Source organism: Spermophilus citellus (genome assembly GCF_964194105.1).
Source record: "Spermophilus citellus genome assembly, chromosome: 7".
NCBI classification, from domain to species: domain Eukaryota; kingdom Metazoa; phylum Chordata; class Mammalia; order Rodentia; family Sciuridae; genus Spermophilus; species Spermophilus citellus.
In genome coordinates, this window is record NC_138188.1 from 141,443,395 (window position 1) to 141,458,564 (window position 15,170).

General features: G+C 36.1%; 1 protein-coding gene across 2 annotated transcripts in view; it reads right to left on the minus strand.

The window, feature by feature from the left end:
- The window catches only part of TMPRSS15 (transmembrane serine protease 15), a gene marked incomplete at both ends in the record, with an annotated part of 140,241 nt that overhangs the window by 2,958 nt on the left and 122,113 nt on the right, over nt 1-15,170 (minus strand). For both annotated transcript variants that reach the window (XM_081301347.1, XM_081301346.1), the window contains 3 exons: nt 1,114-1,253; nt 5,000-5,095; nt 6,339-6,520. In XM_081301347.1, coding sequence (XP_081157473.1) covers nt 1,114-1,253; nt 5,000-5,095; nt 6,339-6,520 — 418 coding nt within the window. The remainder of the gene's footprint in view (nt 1-1,113; nt 1,254-4,999; nt 5,096-6,338; nt 6,521-15,170) is intronic.

Here is a 15,170-nt window from a genome sequence, read left to right on the forward strand (position 1 = left end):
AGAAAACTTGCCAGAAAATGTATTTACTAAGTCTAAAACTAAAAGCTGTTAATATCTTTGAGTGCTTGCTTTGTGCCTTATAAGTGAGATATCACTTAAACTTCTCAATAAATCTCAAGTGATTTGCCCAAAGTCTCACCAATAAGTGGTAAAGCCAGGGTCCAATAGGGAAGTCCAAACATAGAATTAAAAAATTTGTGAGTAAAGAAAGAAATTATCACAAGAATAATAAGTGTAATAACTAACCTATTGTTACACCTATAAATTGATTATGCTTTTAGAATTTAGTAGAACTTCTTATTTCTTAACTGTATGTGGATTTCATGGAGCTAAACAATGTCTACATTATTTCTAGGTGGTAAGATATTTCACTGAGGTAGTAGGTAGGTAAGACATTTCTTCTGATGGTCATATGGGTCAAAATCAACACTTCAAATTAATTGCAATAATGGCATTCCCACTGCATTGAGTACATGTTATGACATCTCTAAAATGGAATGTAAAAGATAAAAGAAATACTCTAGTGTAATACTTCTAGAGCCAAAATTATCCTAGGTTATTAATTTCTTTGTTCATTTTCCACTTGATTAGCTGTAAGTGGCTTTTACCAGGCGACTCATGTTTGTTTTGTTTTTTCATCTAGAAGTTATTTTTGGTCACCAAACACCTGGACTATATTTTAAAAACAGGATTGAATATTAGAGAGCCACAGACTAAAATTTGCCCTCAGCCTTGATTTATTTGTTTTGCATTTTGCCTCAGGTTTAAAATGATTGAAAATTTGAAAATAGATGCTTTTAGATAACGTACAAATTCTCTGATTTATTCCAGGTCCACTACTCCCCATTTTTATCTTGCCACCTTGCACATTCAAGTATTATATCTAAAGACATATGGTTTGTAATCCTTGTTCCTAAACATTAGTTTTGTTTCTAATGCTCAGGGCTACTGAGTAGTAGCATGCAAACAGGCAAAAAGTCACAATTTTGTAAAAGAAGAGGTGAAGTTAAGGGGTCTTGATGGTTTCTTTACTCCCAAATTCTTGTTAAGCAATAAAATAATTAGGTAGCAATATTTTCTGAAAGTGTAAGGTGAACAGTTTTACATATTTACCTTGCAGGTATCTATTCCTCCTTCTTCATAGCCTGCACATATCATATTTTCAGTAATGTTATATGCTGGCATCTGTTGCTGACATTTCTCATTTGATAGAAGAGGAACATCAGCTTCTTGTAATATGTTTGCAGTAGGCCCTGTTCGGAATGGATAATGCAGTCCAGTCAAAAGTGATCAGCATGCAGCCCTGAATGAAGCACCATCAGTCTTATTTATTCCTGCATTTTGCTCTCATTATCGTGTAATGTGCGTATATATAATGGAACTAACTACTAACCTTGAACTTTAGAGCATATAATAAAGCCCATCTGTGGATTTTGACAAATGGGTTAACAGTAGTTCATTTTTTTTCCCTTTCCCAAGGGATACTTGGAAGGGTAGATTGGACTAGGGTGAGCTTTAGGCATTTTCAGTAATTTAAAAACAGTTACAGTATTGCTCATGGAAATAAAGCCTGCCAACACAAAGAGATCCACTCAGGGAAATTAGCAACAACATGGAAATTCAGAAGTGCTTTTCATTTGGCACCTGAGGAGGTGCTCCCTCCTGTATAATGGCATTCAGCTTCTTTGTGGTGCTCTGTGAGTGAGCAGGTGCAAACCAAGCAGAGGACAAAGCTCAGTTGAACTGTGCCCTGGTCTAGGTGCAATCAGCTTGTCATCCACATGCAGGTGAATAGAAAGGAGACACACTGTAGCAGAGTGCATTTCCATTCTTTTTATAAAAGGATTCATTCACTGGGAGTATGAGTTTCTGTTTACTGGAATACTAATCCAAAGAGGAATGGAAACAAGCAGGTGTTAGTGACTTAGAAAAGGTACCCAATAAGCACTTTCTAATAATTTGCAATTCTATTTGGTTCTTTAAGACAGGCAAAACGTTGAGGATAAGTCAGTATATTTGACAGTGTTGTTGCAAAAATGAACATGAACTCACTCCTAGCTAAGTTTAATTCATGCACTAAAAAGATTGAAGAAACAGACAAGTGCATACGTGTGCATGTGTGACTTAGGTGCAATGCAGTTTGTGTGACTCAATGGTGTGTTGGCAAATATGTAGCAAGAATTTCTCCAGGAAAAATCAAAATGTACCAGTTTGCTGCTATAAAGCTTCCACCATAACTGACTTTAAAGAACAACATGACAGTGAAAATAGAATTGGGAGGAGTCACACAAAAATGGCTACTAGGAGCCAGTGCCTCAATATCCAACAGCACATGATGGAATGGGATAAGTTTTACAGTTTGACAGGAGATTTTAAGTGAAGGAAAGATGGAGGAGCAAATTAAGCACATCACTGTCATCTATCCTATGAAAATCAAGGAATGGGCCAGTTGATTAAATTTTACAATAAAAACAAAAGGCATTTTTTTCTCCTAGCCAATGAATAGAAAATATATTTGAGTTGAGAATAAAATTATTTAATAAAGTAAAATTTGAACGGTGTTCTTATATTTAATATTTAGTTGTTCATATGAGGTGCCATGAGGATAGTTAGGTACATATGTGCCCCCCCCCCATAAACATTTCAGTAAAATTATTTTAAGCTTACTGATCACTTTAAAGAATATCACCTCTTTTCTTCCTAATGGACAATATGGTCATGGTTTTCTTGGCTAATTAATTAGTGCAATATACTCACAAGATGGGAACCTAGGATTTTATGAAATTAATTAGGTGGGACTCATAAGGCAAAGTTCATAAAATGCATTAAATTTGAAATCATCTGGGAAATATTAAACATGACCTGGATGTTTATTCCAAAATGAATTTGATCTCAGATATGTTTTTTTCCTTGTTTCATACCATTCTTACAGACTTCCTGATGTCAATTAAGCATATATTTTAGTTATAATAAATAAATGTGAACCTAGTTTGCTCAACACAAAAATATTTCTTATGGAATAAAGAGTCTTAAATTTTGCTAGTGGACAATTTGGTTTTGTAGAGTCTATATGTGGCCATAAAATGCATTTTAGTTTGAAGTCTGAAAGAAAAATATCCATTTAGAAACCATTTTTACTATTTAAATTTTAAATTTAATAAATCATGCCATTTTTCTTTTTCTTTTTTTTTTTTTAAAGAGAGAGTGATAGAGGGAGAGAGGGAGGGAGGGAGGGAGGGAGGGGGAGGGAGAGAGAGAGAGAGAGAGAGAGAGAGAGAGAGAGAGAGAGAGAGAGAGAGAGAGAGAATTTTTCAATATTTATTTTTTAGTTCTCAGCGGACACAACATCTTTGTTGGTATGTGGTGCTGAGGATCGAACCCGGGCCGCACGCATGCCAGACGAGCGCGCTACCGCTTGAGCCACATCCCCAGCCCATCATGCCATTTTTCAAATGAAGGAAATATAAGAATATGTAATCTTTGACTTTGATTTACTTTATGGACATGAGGCATTTTCAACAATATAATGTGATTGCTGGGGACAGCATTTACTGGTTATCTGTAAGCAAGCATCTGACTCAGAACTTCATGCTTTTTCTAAGGAGAAGGGAAATTTTCAACATGAGTACTTTAATTCTGCACCTCTCCACAAGATTTTTTAAATTATATTAAATAAATTGAAACTTTTAAAAATTATAGCTATAATTTCTTGTGACCACTGAGGCACTTCTATTGACCAAAGAGTCTTTCCTTTTGATTTACCATTATTAAATGTTCAAGTATGTCTTTGGTGGGATATTCGTGTTAGGAATAATGTTGTCAATCAACCTCATAGTCATATTTAAAGAGTATGGAGTACTGGAAAACTTTTTAAAAATTCAAGTTTGTATGTATATTTTGAGTTATAAATTCTGCTTTATTTTTTAACTCATACATGAAAACATCAAAATCATACATATTAATGGAGTGCCATGTAATAATGTACATCAGGTAATGTTGAAATCAGGTTAAACTTATCTATATTCTCATTTATCACTACTTTACAGTAAAAACTTTCAAAATCCTTTCTTCTAGTTTTTTGAGTGTGCAATACATTATTGTTGGCTGTTTTCATTCTACTATGTAGACCAGAAGGTCTTTTTAACATACTCATGAGTGAGATTTTTGGAACTATATTGTGGTTTTATTTTTAATTTGGGGGCAATCCTCCATCTTTTTTTCAATAATGTCTGTATTAATTTATCTTTCCACAAACAGTGTGCAGGGGGTCTTTTTTCTCCACATCCTCACCAGTACTTCTTATCATGCATCTTTTTTATAATTGCCATCTTTACTGGGTAAGGTGATGTCTCATCCTGGGTTTGATTTGAATTTCCCTGATGACTGGTGATGCTGTTTGGATATATTTAATATGTTTTGCATTTATAAAACATGTGAGTAAATAATAATGGGCATATTTCAATAGATAGTCCTTAATGTAAGATTCATGCTGTTTCTGAATCCTCTTGCCACTAGGCAGTGTCAGTGTGTTGAAGGTAGAAAAAATTTCATTCTCATTTTAAGGAATTTGAGTAGGAGGTCTTTACATTATAAATGAAGATACTTCTATTGATTAGAGAAATGGCTTTTGATAAGACATTATCAATATACTTTACAAAAATAATTATCTATAATCTGGGATTATATTCATTTAAATGGTGCATCTTCTCTATTTGCCAGAGTGTTTATTATACAAAATATGAAATATTAAGTTTTGTGAAATATTTGTGATCTTTCTCAAGAGCATTATAGTCTTATAATATGCTCTACACAATCTATAAAAATTTAAAATACTATATGAATACACAATATGTTAATATAATCCTGACAATGCTTTTAAGAAATATAAAAAAATCATAATATGAATGTTTTTAAAAATGTTGAAAATATTCACAGGATAGTACAGTTGCATTCTTGTCATTAATGGGCATGTCTGTTTTAAAAAAATCTGCTCAGTTACCTTCATTCCCAATCATTCCCCATCCAGCTATAGAACAATTTCTTCCTGGAAGAAAAACTTGATTTTCTTCTGGTAAACAAATGGGTTGTATGTAATCTGAAAAAAAATTAAACAAAAAATAAAAACAGATACACATTTTCTTCTAACAAATTTTAAAAAATCAATATGTTCACCGTTTAGTTTCAAACACTTGTATTTTAGTTCTTCCTGCCTGAAAAACTTTCAAATGTCAATCATAGAAGAAAAAGGAATTTGAGAATAATACTTCTGTGACAATGGACTAGGTGCTACTGTTGGTCTTTGTGGGATTCTTTACATAGTCTCATAATTACTCCTTTATATGGCAAATAATGTCGTATTTAGGGAGTAAATTATTTTTATCTGCTTTTTAAATAATGATAGTACTCAGTGAATATAGATCCAGATCTGTGAAATCTAGGTAAGGCTTATTTTTAGGATCAGTTACAAGAAACTTGGATTAACATTATAAAGTTTTTAGATAATTGTTTGACAGGGCACTTATGGAAGAACTAATATTAGTCACTGACTCTGAAAGTTCTTCTGCATCTAACTCCTTGGTGTTCATTTAGCACCTAGTACCTATAACATCCAAGTCAGACACAAAAAGGAAGAGGGTGTGGTGATTACCCTCAAGGACATGACCATGCAACTAACCACAGTAACCATCTGCCTTTGGTTAATGCTGTGATGCCTGTACAGATGGAATTTCATGAGAACACAGAAAGGGGAGCACTTTCTCTTAATTGGGCATTAGAAGACTTCAGAGCAAAGATTGGAATTGAGCAGAGGCCTTCAAGATAAAACTCCACCTTCTCAGGTGACTTTTGTTATATCATCTGTGCATTTGGAAGAAGTCATTCATTTACTAGTCTAGTAATATTATTTAATGTCTTTTAAAATCTTCATTACATGGATAATGCAATTCTTTACTCTGAGAACACATCCTTTTTTTTTAAAGTTTACATCTTAGTCTGTCCTTTTGATAGATGAACCCACCTGTCAATTACAGAAGAAATAGAGAAGGCATGAGTAATATTATGACCTATTTCTTAGTGCTGTTCCTTTGAGTTTACTGATATAGAAATCTCTAAGAGTTTCATTCTACTGATCCTTTATAGAAGGTTGAATTTAAACACCTTGACAAAGGAAATTTAATATTTTTATCTCTATTTCTCAATTCAACTTAAGTTATAATGATTTTGTGTCAGATTTTCCAATTTTTATAGGCTACTAATATGTTGATACTGATGATATTTCAAATCGTATTTTGGGTTGATTTGAGAAGATAAAATAAATAAATAAAAGTGATTCCTTTTACCTGTATAATTAACTTTAACTTCAAGATGCATCATGGCAATATCACTGTCCTTTTCCCGTTTATTGTAATGAGGGTTTATGACAATTTGATCTATCACGCGAGTTACTATCTGAGGAGAAGTCAAATTTGATCTCATGTTCAGGCCTAGGAATGCTATCCATTTGGATTGGTCCATATTTCGCCTAAAGTTGTAAAAAACAAGTATAAGCTTTGCTTTTCAAAGCAGTTACTCTGAAAAAGCTATCTAACTGCAAACAGTAGGAATTATGAATTTCCATTCTGCAATATTCCTGTATTTCTCTGTAGGATTTTTCTTTACAATATTTCATATTTGTTTCTATCATTCTTAATTCACATAAAATTGGACATATTTGTGGGGTACCATGTGATATTTCAATACATGCATACATTAAATAATATTCACATCAGGATAAATATATCATTATCTCCTCAAACATTTATTATTTCTTTGTGGTGAAAACATTCAGCAGAATACAACAGACACTAGTATGGCAATACGTAAATCAATGGAAGTGTAACTGATGTGATTCTGCAATCTGTATACGGGGTAAAAATGGGAGTTCATAACCCACTTGAATCAAAGTGTGAAATATGATATATCAAGAACTATGTAATGTTTTGAACAACCAATAATAATAATAATAATAATAATAATAATAATAATAATATTTAAAGAAAAAAATACAGATACTGTTTAATGTGATATAACTGTCAGAATATTAAATAATAATCACCAATAATCACAAAAAAAGCACAAAAATACAAAACAACAGGGCAGTAAACAGAGTGTGAGGGTCAGGTTTACAGGATAAGAGCTGGAAAAAAGGAGACAGTCTTATTCAACATGTTTGTTCAGCAACTCAAAAATTTTTCGCCACTACATGTCAGTGAATGACTTTGAAACAACTTCATATATTCATTTTGGGTTTACAAATTTTAGCAAATGGGTAAATTTGCAAATAAAGAACCTATTAAAATGAGGAAAAAAACATTCACAATCCTTTATTCTAGTTCTTGTGAAATATATAATACATAACTGTTATCCATAGTCACCCTACTGTGCAATAGCACACCCAAACTCATTTCTCCTACTTTAGCACCCTGGACACATCTTTCTCTTTTCTCCCTCCCCTCTACTCCCCCTTGAATACTCCAGGTTTCTTTGAGATCAAATTTTTAGATTGTAAAAAGGGCTAAATTTTTATATTTTGATAAGATCACAGAAAAAGCCTTAATTAGGACTAATCTCTGTGTCACTTCTCTCAAATTATCTCTTGATCTTTAGTTATAGATTGTGATTCTCCAATCTGGATGTACATTAGAATCACCTGGAATGCCTTTAAATAATGTAAACAGTGGTTTCCCCTTGTCTCTTCTAATTTAATGAGTATGGTATGGACCAGCAGGCAATTTTTAAAATAATTTAAAAATAAAAACTCCACATTTAGAGTAATATATAACCACATTTGAGGCCCTTGAATTGGATTGAATTCTACCATGGGATCCTTCAGAAACCACAGCAGCTGATGTAGTAATAGAAGGAAGTTCAGAGACATTCTCCAATTTAGGGAGTCACTGAATTTACATAGAGTTAAGGTAAGCAGTAAAACTTATAATGATACTTACTCAAATAATTTCCATATACAAGGTTGGCTTTCAATGACGTATTGGTAAAGGATAATAATTGTGTTATAGGACAGATGAAATTAGATAGTAAATTATAATCTGAAAGTGTTTAAGGACTCCTAAATATGCTATTGGTCTGCAATATCTTTATGCCAAGAAATTTCCAGTGAATAGATGGAATTAAAGCCAATTAAGCTATGTTCACAACGAAGTCAAAATCCAATGACTGAAATTATAGATAGAGAAATCTATTCAATTCTTAGCAATTGCAAATGCCTAGTTTAGTGTGGTATTTAGATCGTTAAAATTCAAATCATCTGCAAATACAAAAAGGGCAATAAAACTATTTTACATCTATCCATCTACTTTTTCATCTACCTATTCATTAATAAGATCAAAATACTAAAAGATATTCCATTTACATGTCTAAAAGTTTTTATTTTATTCCCCAAATTATCATGGTTGATCAAGTAACAGTTATCACTAAAAGCAATAGATAACTAAAGCTTCCAAAGAACACCTACTGACAGCACACTGTATTAAAACTGGTGATTTAAGGAGTAGTGGGTGGATGTGAACTAGGTTAGACTTTAGAGCCTGTGACTGCACCAGCAAACACCTAGTACAGCCATGGGTTCTGCAGGAGGAACTAGAAACTGGCAGGTAGGATTGAAGGTTTGGCAAGCAGGAAGGAGAGGCATGCTCTGCCATTGGATTACATGCTCAAGCAGGGGAGGTACTTCTGTCCCAGTAGTTGCAGGCAGCTCCTGAAGTGGCCCAGATGCTGAGCTAGGAACATCTTCTAGTGCTATAGGGAAGAAGAAGGCCCTGTTTGCTTGTCAAGAAGCCTTTCTGTTTTTCTTCTTCAAGCTAGAGGATTCATGCTTGGCACACATAATTTCTGACATGCTGAATACATTCTATTGTCACTGAACACTGGGACTCCCCTGTGTACTTTGGCCTACCTAGACTAGAGAGAAATCTCTTTCCTCTTGTCTTGTTTCTGAAATTTCTTCTCTATCTATTATATCTAAACTAGATTTCCTCAAGTTCAACTGCAAAGCTCGAGACAACATGGCGGCCAGCGAGGAAACAGCACTGTCAGTACCTCTGCTGTAACAGGATCAGAAAGAATACACCCACAGGCGTCCTACTGAGAAACCTCTAGCAAAATTCAGCTGAAAGGAGACCTGCCTGGAACTAGTAAGTTTAATTGGAGGTGGCAGCGTGTCCCAGACGCCTGAACCTCGGCAACGCAGAGCTGGGACACAGTCCCGCCGGCTGCCGCCAAATGGCGGCAGTCCACACGTTGCGGTAAACAGAGAAGCGGGCGCTGTCTGCCTAGTCCCACGCCGGCGGTTCTGGGAACCGGCCCCAGCCGCTGGCTGCAGCGACCTTGGGGGCGGGCGCTACCTGCCTGGACGCATCCCGGTGGCTCGGTGAACTGGCCTTGGCCGCTGGTTGCAGCGACCTTGGGAGCGGGAGCTCCCTGCCTGGAACCAAGCCGGTGGCTCTGGGAAACGGCACGGCTGCTGGTTGCAGCGACCTAGGGGGCTGGCGCTACCTGCCTGGTCCCACGCTGCGGCTCGTTGAACCGGCCCCAGCCGCTGGTTGCAGCGACCTTGGGAGCGAGCGCTACCCGCCCGGACACACGCCGGCGGCTCGGTGAACCGGCCCCTGCCGCTGCCCATACGTTGCAGTGATTGTGGGAGCCGGCGCGGCCTGACTGGACCCGCGCTGGCGGCTCTGTGAACCTCCGCCAACAGCTGCTCACACGTTGCAGCCAGTTTAAGAGCGGGCACTGCCTGCCTGGGCCCCCGCCCATAGGGCTCTGTGAGTGGTCGTCAGCTGCCGCCAAACGCCCACTGCCCACACGTTGCAGCGACAGTGGGGACGGGCGCTGCCTGCCTGAGCCCGAGCCCGTCCAGCTCTGTAAATTGACACCAGCCGCAGACAGGCGGCCGCTGCCCACATGCTGCAGTGAGTGGGGGAGAGGGCACTGCCTATCCGGCTCCAGCAGGCCCAGATCTCTGAACCCCCTCTGGCGGTACAGGGCTCCAGACGACCACATCCAAACTGCCAGCCCAGAGCCACAAACTACCCCCGCTGGGCTAGGCAACAGGCCCCGCCCACAGGGCGAACAGCAGGAGTGGAGACCCGCCCAGTCCGGGTGGAAGATCTGCTGCACAGAGATTGAATCCCGACCACTGAGAGGAGGATCTTGGCCCGGTGGCCACAGCGCCATCTACTGGAAGAACAGTTAATCGCACTCTAGGGCTGCATTTATAAATTTTTTTTTTTTTCTTCTTTTTTTTTTTTTTTTTTTTTTTCTTGTTAATTTTTTTTAATTTAATTTTATTTTATCTTATTTTATTTTTTTTTTATTTTTTTTTATTTTTTTTTTATTAATTTTTTTATTATTAGTATTATTTTTTTTATTGTTACTGTCTTTTTTAAATGATATTTTTAATCCATTTTATCTTATCTTATTTTATTCCATTTTTAAACTTCATCTCTCATTTCTATTACTATTATTTGTCCTTAAATTCTCTTTAATTCTCTATCCTTTTCTCTCTTTCCTTCTTTTCCTCTGTCTTTACATTTCTTTTCAATTTTCTTATTCCCCCTTCCTTGAATTCTACCTGCTTACTCTCATTCTCTTTAGTGACCTCCTCTCTTCCCTTCTAATACCTTTCATCCCAAGCATCAAATAAATTTATAGGAGTAAACACTAGCTCAACAGTCAAACAGAACAAGAAGCAATATGAGCAGCTTCAAAAGGCAAGGAAGAAAAGGAGTACAAACAATGCAGGATAGCCTAAATATTCAGGAGGACCTAGAGTCATCAGAAAAATGGTCATACAAAGAGCTCAAGGAACACCTTAGACAGATGGAATGGAACCTTAAAGAGGATATGAGACAGCAAATTCAAGCAGCGAAAGAACACATTGAGAATGTATTACATAAACAGATAAAAGAAGAAGTTAAGCATCTGTATCAGGAGATAGAGATTATAAAAAAGAATCAAACGATAATCTTAGAAGTGAAGGAAACTATAAACCAAATTAAAAACTCAAATGAGAGTATCACTAATAGAATGGAGCAAGTAGAAGCCAGAACTTCAGATAATGAAGACAAAATATATCATCTTGAAAAGAGTCTACCCAACATTGATAGGACGGTTAAAAACCACGAGAGAAACATCCAAGAGGTATGGGACAACATAAAAAAACCAAATTTAAGAGTGATTGGGATAGAGGAAGGGATAGAGAGTCAAACCAAGGGAATGAGTAACCTGCTAAAAGAAATAATTACAGAAAACTTTCCAGAAATAAAAAAGGAAACAGATATACAAATTGAAGATGCATACAGGACACCGAGCACACAAAATCACAGTAGACCAACGCCAAGACACATTGTTATGAAGATATCAAATATACAGAACAAAGAGAAAATATTAAAAGCTGCAAGAGAAAAGAGACAGATTACATTCAGGGGTAAACAAATAAGATTAACAACGGATTTTTCATCACAGACGCTGAAAGCGAGAAGATCCTGGAACAACATATTTCAAACACTGAAAGACAATGGATGCCAACCAAGAATTCTGTATCCAGCAAAATTAAGCTTCAGGTACGACAACGAAATAAAAATCTTTCATGATAAACAAAAGCTAAAAGAATTTGTAGCCAGAAAACCAGCATTGCAAAGCATCTTGAACAAAACACTACACGAGGAAGAAGTGAATAACAATAACCAAAGCCAACAATGGGAAGTACCTCAATAAGGACAGATGGTGGGGGGAAAGCTAACCATGGAGAAACAAACTAAACTATAAAAAAAAAAAAAAGAGATAAACAATCAAACATGGCTGGAAGTACAAAATATACATCAATAGTAACTCTAAATGTTAATGGTTTAAACTCTCCAATAAAGCGACATAGGCTGGTAACATGGATTAAAAAAACAAATCCAACAATATGCTGCCTCCAGGAGACACATCTGACTGGAAAAGACGTACACAGGCTGAAGGTGAAAGGTTGGGAAAAAATATATCATGCACACAGTCCTCGCAAGCAAGCAGGCGTGGCCATCCTCATATCGAATAAAATCGACTTCAAGACTAAATCAATCCAAAGGGATAAGGAAGGACATTATATACTGTTAAAAGGAACCATTCACCAACAAGATATAACAATTATCAATATTTATGCACCAAATAATGGTGCTGCGACGTTCATAAAACAAATTCTCCTCAAGTTCAAGAATCAAATAGACCACAACACAATAATTATGGGTGACTTCAACACACCTCTCTCACCATTGGACAGATCCTCCAAACAAAAGTTGAATAAAGAAACTATAGAACTCAATATCACAATTAATAACCTAGACTTAACTGACATATATAGAATATATCAACCATCTTCTAGTGTATATACGTTTTTCTCAGCAGCACATGGATCCTTCTCAAAAATAGACCATATATTATGCCATAGGGCAACCCTTAGTAAATATAAAGGTGTGGAGATAATACCATGCACTTTATCTGACCATAGTGGAATGAAACTGGTAATTAATGATAAAAGAAGGAAGGGAAAATCCTATATCACATGGAAAATGAACAATATGTTACTTAATGATCAATGGGTTACAGAAGACATAAAGGAGGAAATCAAGAAATTCCTAGAGATAAATGAAAACACAGATACAACTTATCGAAATCTATGGGACACAATGAAAGCAGTTTTAAGAGGGAAATTCATCTCCTGGAGGTCATTCCTCAGAAAAAAAAAAAACCAACAAATAAATGAACTCACACTTCATCTCAAAGCCCTAGAAAAGGAAGAACAAAACAACAACAAATGCAGCAAAAGGCAAGAAATAATTAAAATCAGAGCAGAAATCAATGAAATTGAAACAAAAGAAACTATTGAAAAAATTAACAAAACTAAAAGTTGGTTCTTCGAAAAAATAAATAAGATTGACAGACCCTTAGCCATGCTAACGAAGAGAAGAAAAGAGAGAACTCAAATCACTAACATACGGGATGAAAAAGGCAATATCACAACAGATGCTACAGAAATACAGAAGATAATTAGAAATTATTTTGAAAACCTATATTCCTATAAAATTGAGGATAGTGAGGACATCGATAAATTTCTTAAGACATATGATTTGCCCAAACTGAGTCAGGAAGATACACACAATTTGAACAGACCAATATCAATGGATGAAATTGAAGAAGCCATCAAAAGACTACCAACCAAGAAAAGCCCAGGACCGGATGGGTATACAGCGGAGTTTTACAAAACCTTTAAAGAAGAATTAATACCAATACTTTTCAAGTTATTCCAGGAAATAGAAAAAGAGGGAGCTCTTCCAAACTCATTCTATGAGGCAAACATCACCCTGATTCCGAAACCAGACAAAGACACCTCAAAGAAAGAAAACTACAGACCAATATCTCTGATGAACCTAGATGCAAAAATCCTCAATAAAATAATGGCAAATCGGATACAAAGACACATTAAAAAAATAGTGCACCATGATCAAGTAGGATTCATCCCTGGGATGCAAGGATGGTTCAATATACGGAAATCAATAAATGTTATCCACCATATAAATAGACTTAAAGATAAGAACCATATGATCATCTCAATAGATGCAGAAAAGGCATTTGACAAAGTACAGCATCCCTTTATGTTCAAAACATTAGAAAAAATAGGGATAACGGGAACTTACCTCAACATTGTAAAAGCTATTTATGCTAAGCCTCAGGCTAGCATCATTCTGAATGGAGAAAAATTGAAGGCATTCCCTCTAAAATCTGGAACAAGACAAGGATGCCCGCTCTCACCACTTCTGTTCAACATAGTTCTAGAAACACTGGCCAGAGCAATTAGACAGACGAAAGAAATTAAAGGCATAAAAATTGGAAAAGAAGAACTTAAATTATCACTATTTGCAGATGACATGATTCTATACCTAGAAGACCCAAAAGGGTCTACAAAAAAACTACTAGAACTAATAAATGAATTCAGCAAAGTGGCAGGATATAAAATCAACACACATAAATCAAAGGCATTTCTGTATATCAGCGACAAAACTTCTGAAACGGAAATGAGGAAAAACACCCCATTCACAATATCCTCAAAAACAATAAAATACTTGGGAATCAACCTAACAAGAGAGGTGAAAGACCTATACAATGAAAACTACAGAACCCTAAAGAAAGAAATAGAAGAGGATCTTAGAAGATGGAAAAATATACCCTGTTCATGGATAGGCAGAACTAACATCATCAAAATGGCAATATTACCAAAAGTTCTCTATAGGTTTAATGCAATGCCAATCAAAATCCCAATGGCACTTCTTGTAGAAATAGATAAAGCAATCATGAAATTCATATGGAAAAATAAAAGACCCAGAATAGCAAAAGCAATATTAAGCAGGAAGAGTGAATCAGGCGGTATTGCAATACCAGACTTCAAATTATATTACAGAGCAATAGTAACAAAAACAGCATGGTACTGGTACCAAAACCGGCGGGTGGACCAATGGTACAGAATAGAGGACACAGAGACTAACCCACAAAGTTACAACTACCTAATATTTGATAAAGGGGCTAAAAGCAAGCAATGGAGGAAGGATAGCATCTTCAACAAATGGTGTTGGGAAAACTGGAAATCCATATGCAACAAAATGAAACTAAACCCTCTCCTCTCACCATGTACAAAAATTAACTCAAAATGGATCAAAGACCTTGATATCAAAACAGAGACTCTGCGTCTGATAGAAGAAAAAGTTGGCTCCGATCTACATATTGTAGGGTCAGGCCCCAAATTCCTTAATAGGACACCCATAGCACAAGAGTTAATAACAAGAATCAACAATTGGGACTTACTGAAACTAAAAAGTTTTTTCTCAGCAAGAGAAACAATAAGAGAGGTAAATAGGGAGCCTACATCCTGGGAACAAATTTTTACTCCTCACACTTCAGATAGAGCCCTAATATCCAGAGTATATAAAGAACTCAAAAAATTAGACAGCAAGATAACAAATCACCCAATCAACAAATGGGCCAAGGACCTAAACAGACACTTCTCAGAGGAGGACATACAATCAATCAACAAGTACATGAAAAAATGCTCACCATCTCTAGCAGTCAGAGAAATGCAAATC